Consider the following 9,076-nt stretch of genomic DNA (forward strand, 5'->3'; position numbering starts at 1 on the left):
TCACAGACTACTCCAATAGCCGATAGCACTCAGATGACCCAAGGAGGATCCATCGGACTTTGACATAGCTTCCTTGCAGTCCTCCCGATAGCCGATGACAACCTGATTGCCTAAGGCAACTTCATCGGGTATAAGCGTAACTCCAATCCTGAACCTTCGATAGTCGATGATAGCCTCGATTGCCTAAGATGAAACCATCAGGTATTGGCGTAATGCCAAACAAGTCCACTCGATAGATGATGCTACCCTGATGACTGAAGGTGACTTCATCGGGTCATCGGGATGACTTCAAATCTGCTACTCCGAGCTTGGTAATAGATGATTCTTAAGATGGGCTTACTAAAGGGAGGCCAAGGAAGTAGAAGGAGTAAAAGAACAAACCTAGAGTGGTTAAAGTGCCTAAAAGGGACAAGGATAAGCTATTGCTAGCATCTGAGAGCAAGAGAGAGGATTATCCTCCTATTGGGGATGACATATGGATTTTGCTAGACTGATGGAGGTATTGGTTTTGCCTAGGATTAGAACTCCATGCCTTCTGCTCCTCAGTAAGCAAGCTCATCTTCTTTGTTGTTTCCTTTTGATGAGATGACCTAAGATAGAGCATCAGGGAAGATGAATGCCATCATCTCCCAAGTTAGCTAACTCATCAGCCCTTTTGTTTCCTTCCGTATAGATGTGATTGATCATAAATCTCTTGAAAACCTTGTATAATTCAATGGCCCATGTCAATAGAGAGTTGAGTCTTCAACTGGGCATACTACCTTTTCTTAGAGCATTGATAATAATTGTTGAGTCCCCTTCAATTTCCAAATTCTTCACTCCCAACTTTCTACAAATATTAAGGCCTTCCAACAGGGCAACTAGTTCAACCCAATTATTAGTCTTATTAATATTATGATCTTATCATTATTAATCTTTGTATGCTAAATATTAAATTTGATAGTGAACTCCAATGCAATATTGAAAATATATACAAATTCAAAATATTAAATTAACCAATATAATCGATCACCCAACTATGAATATCTTTGCAATCCATCATGTACTATAGATTGTTTAAATAGAAATCGATAATACAACAAACTTAAAATAATCAATTTTTAAACATATGTTATTTTTAAATCATTGGCTATAGTGAATAACTTGTTACATAATTTTTACTCAAATTAAAGACCCTGTTTGAACATACTATTGTAGGGACCTACGAATATCCTCTATTAAATAAATATTATTAATCTATCTAATTAATTCCTTAATATTTTCTTCTATTAATTAAATAAATATTTTTACTTATTTCATTAACTCGTTAACCTTATCTTTCTTACAGTTTAAAATGAATATTTAAATTATTTATTTGATTATTGTAATCCAACCATTTTTACCTATAAATCAAATAAATATTTCTATTTGTTTAATTAATTTATTATTATCTTTTCTCTAATCTCAAACCTCCAACTTATTCACATGGATCATAATCTAAATTTGTAGTTATATGATAAGGGTCTCATTATCTCCCCATCTCATGTCTTATGAATCATTCACTGAACCTAGACACCTATCAAGAAATTAGCCCACCTCTTAATCTCATCCATCCATTCATTTTAACATTTTAATACTATTCATTATCCCTCCACCTATTAATATCATTCATCCATCCATTTTAACTATTAATTTTGTTTCACCTTGTAATCATAGTCATTCACCTTTACTCTCTTAATCTATGCCCTTGATTCTTTGGACATTTCTATAAAAGATTCCTTTTTCAACAACTTTAAGCTACCTATTATGCATATATAGCACTTTCTTAGGGCTTCACATTATCCATCTTGATATCATTACTTTCTTTCTATTATACTTGCATCATGCTTGCATCATTAATGAACCACACTTCATTCTTTTATACTATCTAGTTCTTGTGCATAATGGTGTGAGTGTTCATACTATTATCAATAAGCTTTTAGACAATTCAAGAATAATAGAGTCAAGCTTCTAATGTTTTATGAAGGTATACATTATTTGTTTCATTTTCACGTAGTTGATTTAGAGCTCTATTAGTGTTGTTGATATCTTTAGTAGATTATAGATTTGTGATTAGGATTTGGATGAGTTTACAACGTATTTACACAATATAAACAATTACCAACCAACTCAATGGTTAATCCTTAAAATTAAAGCTAAATATGTTACACAAGATAAAAGTTGTTACCAAAAAAATCCAATCCCAAATAGATTGCAATAATATTTTACATTTTATCATGAGGGATGATTCCAAATTGAAAAATTCAAGTGTTAACATCAAATATTTATTTAGATCTCTACTCCCACCATCATTGGACATATATGGTGTAATGATAATATTTGTTAAATATCCAAGCAAAATGAGACGGTAATATTTAATAATCATAAATTTTTCACATGTAATTTTTTAGTGTCCCTATATGCCAAAGTATGACCAATGTGTCTAAAAATTACTTTGAAATTTTGTGTGATAAGTGAATAGGTGTATAATAGAAACATTTGGTGTCATTTAATTTTTGTTCTTGCTATTTCTTGCAAATTATTTTAAATGGTGTGAAATTTGTTTAATATTTTAAAATACCTATGGTATGTTGACCCAAAACATTTATCCAATAATACAAGCATAAAAAAAACAAAAAAAACAAAGAAAATGGCAATGTTGAAAAAATATTATCTCAACTTTTACCTATCTAGAAGGTTGTGATATTATGAAACTTTGATAATTTCAATCAATTCTAAATCCTAACATATTGTAATGAAATATGATTCAAAATAGCATGTTGTGATACTTTTCTGTATCTAATAGATTATATATTATATATTAATTAATTAAGTATTCATTTATTTTTTAATAAGAAAATTGCTGATTTCAATTAGAAGGGCTGAATTTAAGATTGATAAATAGTATTTAAAATTTATACCAAAATTTACATGTATGGTACTTCTAGAATCATAAATGAGAAACCAATAATATTTTTTTCAAGCTTCTTAATAAAATAAAACATCAAATAAATTAAGCTAATATTTAAGAATATCATAGTTGAGTTTGAGCATATAACAAAGAAAGAAAACTTGAAAATCCAATAGCATGTAATGGCTAGACCACACTTATCTCAAAGTGTGTTTTAATTCATTAATTTTTTTTATTAAGATAAATGGGTTTTACGAGGATCCGAAACCTTAAGTTTTACAACCAAAAGAACAATCACAAAACATTCTAGAACCAATAGCTAACCAACAAACAAAATAGGGGCCAAGCCCACAAAGCCAAAAAAACTACCAAAAATAATCTATGAACAAAAGAAAAGAAAACAACAGTTCCATACTGGAAAGAGTGCACCAATTTTTAGTTCTTTTGGATCATCTTCCAAGTGATGTTTTCAAGCTCTTCTATAATGAACCTAGAGGTACCCTGCTCCTGATTCCTACTTCTGGTTCTAGTATATGGGCCAATCGTACTCTGAGAACCCGTTCCTTTCACACTTGAATCCTGTAATGTCTTCTTTTGTTTAGTCTCCAATGGAAGGATGATGGATAAAGGCCAAGCTTTGTGATCATCGCATTTACCTTCTTGAGGCCCTCTGCACTGCTATTCATAGCTTCCTTACTAATGTCCACTATATTCCTCAAGCTCCCTTTTATTTCTTCCAATATTTATTTTAGATAACCAATTCTAGTCTCATGGTTAGTCTTCATAGTCTCCACATCTTCAATTAATTTTTGTGTCATCTAGAAAAGCTTATTGGTTCTACTTGGCATAGGGTTATCGGTAATTGTATCAATGATACTCTTTGTACCCTCTTGCAGCATGTTAATTTCCTTACCAACCCAAAGGAAACAATTCTCTTGCCCACTAACAAAATTTTTGATTATCTTTTCCAACACCGAGTTGATAGTGGTTGTCCCCTATTCTCTTGGTCAACATTAATAGGGATTTCTAGTTTTAACTCATTATTGTTATTAAATATAATACATTGATAAAAAAATCTTATGCATGTTTAATAGACCTATATATAAATAATCCTATTGGTGAATCACTATAAATATATATCTACATATTATCTATCCAATATCATTTATAGGTGGTTCTAATATTATATAGTTCATCCATCATAATGTTTATTTCAATTTAAGGCCAATTTAAGTTTTGTAATGCCAATATATTATGTAGCAATTATAATAGCCATATAACAGTGTACAACTTCCATAAAATTTTCTCAAAAGTATTATTAGGTTTGAATTTGAGTAGTGCTAGGAAAAAATCCAATGCTTAGCCTTGGTGGGTAGAAGAATGCCTTTTTTATTTCAAACATTTTTTAAAATCATTTTATTCTTCATTATTTATGTATGCTTTACTTGTTTTTAATGTCAAACATTATTTTTTCTTTCCACCCATTTCATTGTATATAATATCGAACATGAAACATTGAAATATCTTATTAGCTTAAATATAATGATGAATTCCTAAAAGCTTGAATTGTGAAAAAAAATATTTAATAATGATGCATTTATACTAAGAAATTAACTCAAAAAACCCAAATTATAAATTAATTATTTGTATAACTATAAATTAAAATTTAAACTAAAGAAAAACTATAGGTGGTTGGGGAGAAAAAAGCAGATAATTGTCACATCTTAAATCGTCATACATAAAATAAACTAAATAAATATTGATGTTAATTCAGTATTGGAGAAATACATTGCAATTCTAGTTATTGCTAAAGACTACATAGTTGGATATTTATGTCAAATGATTGATAATGGTTTTATAAAATTTGAGAGTTTGGTATTGATTTATATATTCTAAAATAACACATTTTGAATATTTTATTATTATCTTAATGTAGGTCCACTTGTTTAAGAAAATGTAAGAAATCATGACATGTTTCCACAAAAATTTAAGAAAAGCAATCAAATGCAAATTTAAAATCAAACAAATTGAATTTAGCATAGCTATATTTTATTTATCCAATATCTATTCCTTCATGATTTACCTCTTTAAATAAAGGTTACATTTTGATTTGCATAAACAATACAAGAAGGCAATATTTTATAGAGGTTGCAGCCTCTAAAAACACAACAATTCACTCCATGAGTAATAAAGAAACTTCTAAAACATGATAATTGTCATGTATGAAAAATTACTAAAACTAATACAAATTGACTTAGAATCTCTTCCTAAAAACTCCAACTCCATTATTGGAATTACTAATTCCATTTTTAGTTGCACACATGCATCACTATCTAACATACTTCCCCTTCATGCTAAGTGAACTCACAAACTAAATCTTTGCAACTCACTATACAGTATTGCCATCATTATTGTACTAGGTCTTATAGATCCACTTCTTATACTTCTTATAGAAGTACCAATCTCTCTCCTTCATGAGAGATAACAAGGTTTTCCTCTCCTTTCTCTAACAAAGAGAAAACACACGACACTTCATCTGCACACAATTATTCTTGTTGATTGTCATTGCCCACTTTCGAAGGATCTATGCTAGTGTTAAACAAAATTGGGCTTCAATACGAACTTGACAACCATTTCTTTGTTGGTTGTCATTACTTTTTTGAAAAGGTCTCATCTCATGTTGGATTTCTTGCAACATTTTCTACCTCATACATAGACTTCTGCCATATGCAAACCCCATTTCTAGTGTTGGCAAGGTCTTCTCATAACACCTCATCTTCAATCACCTCTTGAATGGATTGGTGGCATGGCTCCTAACCATGGGTAATGCATCCCTTTCCTCAACACTCTTTACACTTTCCCAATCTCACCCTTCACACTTCTAACTATGTAGTTATTAAACTACTCACATAGGCTCTTTACATGAACCTCTTAGTAAAACAATTAAACAACATCAACAACCTTAGCTTCTACAATCGTGAAATATGCAGATAACTACTCTAAATGAAATAAATCCAAGATTTAATGTCACATACACACCCAAATGAATCCTAGAAGATCACACTTATAACTTTGGGCCCTCCCATGAGGGAGTTAGACCCAAACCTGCTTTTATACCACTTTGTAGATTTGAAATCATATAAATTGAATTTAACTCAGATATATTTTATTTATTCAATATCTATTACATCATGATTTACCTCCAAATAGATATTACATTTTGATCTACATTAACATTACAAGAAGGCAATATCTTTTAGAACTCCCAGCTTGTAAAAATACAACAATTCACTGGATCACTAATAAAGAAAGTTCTAAAATATGATAATTGCCATCTATGAAAATTTACCAAAACCACTAAAAACTCCAACTCCATTATTGAAATTACTAATTTCATTTTCAGTTACACACTTGCATGACTATCCAACATGAAAACCATCTTAAAAGTTTTAAATAACTTCTTAAATATCATGCAACTATTTCTAATGTAGAAAGGTTCAAACTAATTTGACAAGAAAAAGAAACTGGAATAGTGCCAATGTGTTATAAAGAATAACCAAGATTCTTAGACAATATAATAGAAAATTAAGACTTTTTTTAATATAAATTTAATAATCTAATAAAAAATGTTGTATATTTGACCACGCATTTTATTACTTTATCCATATTGATATAATTCATTTTTCCCTCACTTCCAAAAACTGATTAGAAATAGTCAAACTAATAATTCATTATATTAACTCAAGCTAGTGTTTATTTTTTGAGAGGCCATAAGGCAACGTTTAATATATTTGTGATTGCCTATGAAATGATTATATACGTATTAATTGTTGAAGTCTTAAGTGTGCTCTCTTACCCCATGTCCCCATGCAGCTCCTTGAGTCTATTTTCTGCTTATTTTTAAGCAGTGAAAGTGTTCCCATGGAATTTTTTAATTAGAGGGAAAGGAAAATTTGGAATCTTTTCCTAGTTTTGTGGAGCAGCTGCTGCTTAATAATAAAAAATAAGCTGGAAAAAAAAGGAGAGGCTGGAAATAAGCAGCAGCTGCTTATTAAAAAAATGACACATGGCTTCACCAAATTTTTTTCCTTTCCTTTTTATTTTTCTTAAATTTTACTTTTAAATTTTATATGTAAAAAATATTATTTAAAAGTAATATTTAAGAGGGCTGCTTAAAAATAAGCACAATTTTTTTTATGCATGGGGTCATCAGCTCCACAAATTGTTGCACAAAAAATGGAGCAGCAGCTGCTAGCCAAAATAAGCTAAGCAGCCGCATGGAAATGAAGGAGAAGACTTTTTAATATCGATTAAATTGACCTTCAAAATTTTCTCACAAGCCGTGTCTTTTTATCATTTTGAATATTTGGTGCGTGACTGGAAGCTATATTCGTTCGATTTAGCTATTAGAACAAATTTATACTTCCTGTGTGCACTAATCCATCCCATCCTATGTCCAGTGGATCAAATGTGTGTGGTTGTTTTCCCGGCAAGTAGTTGTCAAAATTGGCTCAATCGATGAGAAAATGGACCTATTTTATATGGAAATAAAATAGCACGAGGTTTCTACTCCAAGGGAATAAAATAACACTTGAATTTAACAAAAGCACATAAAAGGTAAATATATTTACACCTCACCTTACACAAATTAATGAAAACCTTATGCGATGTAGTATAATTTTTAGTTGGGAACTAGCATTCAGATTAATACTATTTTCAGACCTCTAATTACCGTATGCAAGGGAAGAAATCCCATAGATACTTGGATGACCTTTTATAATTGAATTTACAGCCATTTATTTCATTGGAGAGCATTACAAACAAGGGAGGTTTAGAGTGCAAGATAGGGCTCCCGCGGTCTGGGTGAGTATTGCAGGCACAAGTGTTCCTGAGAAAACTTTGAAACTCTGTTCAGAGTCATAATTGGGAAGTGCTTTTGGTTTGCCAGATGGGAGGAAGTATGCTCCATTAGTAACAAGGGGATTAGGTATATTCTCCATGGTTCGTAGTTGTTATTGGCAACATGCACATACCCATGTCTGCACCTGCTTCATGCCAATTTCCAACAACGTGATTAGGTTAAACAAGGTCAATCTACAAAAGGCAACAAGAGGATTTCGAGTTAAACTCTATTTACCTTGGCATACGTTCAATGAGGCCAGGCCCAAAGTGGTTGAACGCCACTGTCACCTTCATGGCTTTATCAGCTCTATAATCATCACTGTGTCCCAAGAGCATCACCTGATAGGTTGATTCCGTTGTTAGGACTCATCAATCATTTATATACAAAATCTAGTATGTAACGAGTATTTTAGTCTATGAGCAGTTCATATAGTTACCATGTCATGGTAAGAGAAACGGTTGTTAGAAATGGTATCTGCAGTGGAAGGAAGCGTGACATGAACTAGTCTATCCGAGCAATTGAATAATGTGTTATGATCGATCCAAACGTCTGGGAAATAGCTAACTGAAATATCATCTCCATCTTGTGTTTCGATTTCCTCGGCCTGCGTACCCTCAGCGAGAAAAATCATACCCGATTTAGATGGCTGACAATTATGGATGTTTAATCCGTGAATGATAACGTTGTTCCCATTCAACAGGATAATGCAAGGCCCATTTCTGATGTGAAGATTTGAGCCCCTTGCATCGATAGTCTTCTGGCTTGTCAAAATGAGGGGCATTTCAAGCTTTATCTCCATACCTCTGCCAAAAAGTTATCCATAGAGGACCATCACGAGTAACTCCGTATCTGAGAGTCCCAGGTGAGGGATTTACAGCATTGTCATCAGTCCTGCTGACTGTATACAACTCACCTCCTTTCCCTCCATTAGGTGCACTTCCAAAGCCCAAACCACAATCCGCAAGCTTCATTCTGTTTTGTACCTAATTTGAATCATTTCTCCAGCACTTATCAATAGGGTTGTAGGACTTTGAAGAAGAGAACGCGAGGGAAAGAAAAGCAAATGAAGCTCCATCCACCCTGCAGCAGCCATTAAAACAATATTCTTGGTAACAATAGATTTACTTGACTATTACAAAGTTATACTGTACACAATTCTTCTTCTTTGCTTTGTACTTATAGAGCTCAGCATACACGGCATGATACCCGGATATTTCATTCAATATAATATTGTAGGTAACAGG

At 31.9% G+C, this 9,076-nt stretch overlaps 1 protein-coding gene across 1 annotated transcript; it reads right to left on the bottom strand.

The window, feature by feature from the left end:
* LOC131035302 (pectate lyase 1-like) lies at nt 1-8,803 on the bottom strand. The gene is made up of 5 exons (XM_057966977.1): nt 8,634-8,803; nt 8,269-8,551; nt 8,067-8,170; nt 7,963-8,023; nt 1-183 (listed from the first exon to the last, which is right to left on the bottom strand). Exons 1-5 carry the CDS (start codon nt 8,801-8,803, stop codon nt 1-3), a joined length of 801 nt encoding a protein of 266 aa, XP_057822960.1.
* Between the last annotated feature and the right edge of the window lie 273 nt (nt 8,804-9,076).

Source organism: Cryptomeria japonica, chromosome 5 (genome assembly GCF_030272615.1).
Source record: "Cryptomeria japonica chromosome 5, Sugi_1.0, whole genome shotgun sequence".
NCBI lineage: Eukaryota > Viridiplantae > Streptophyta > Pinopsida > Cupressales > Cupressaceae > Cryptomeria > Cryptomeria japonica.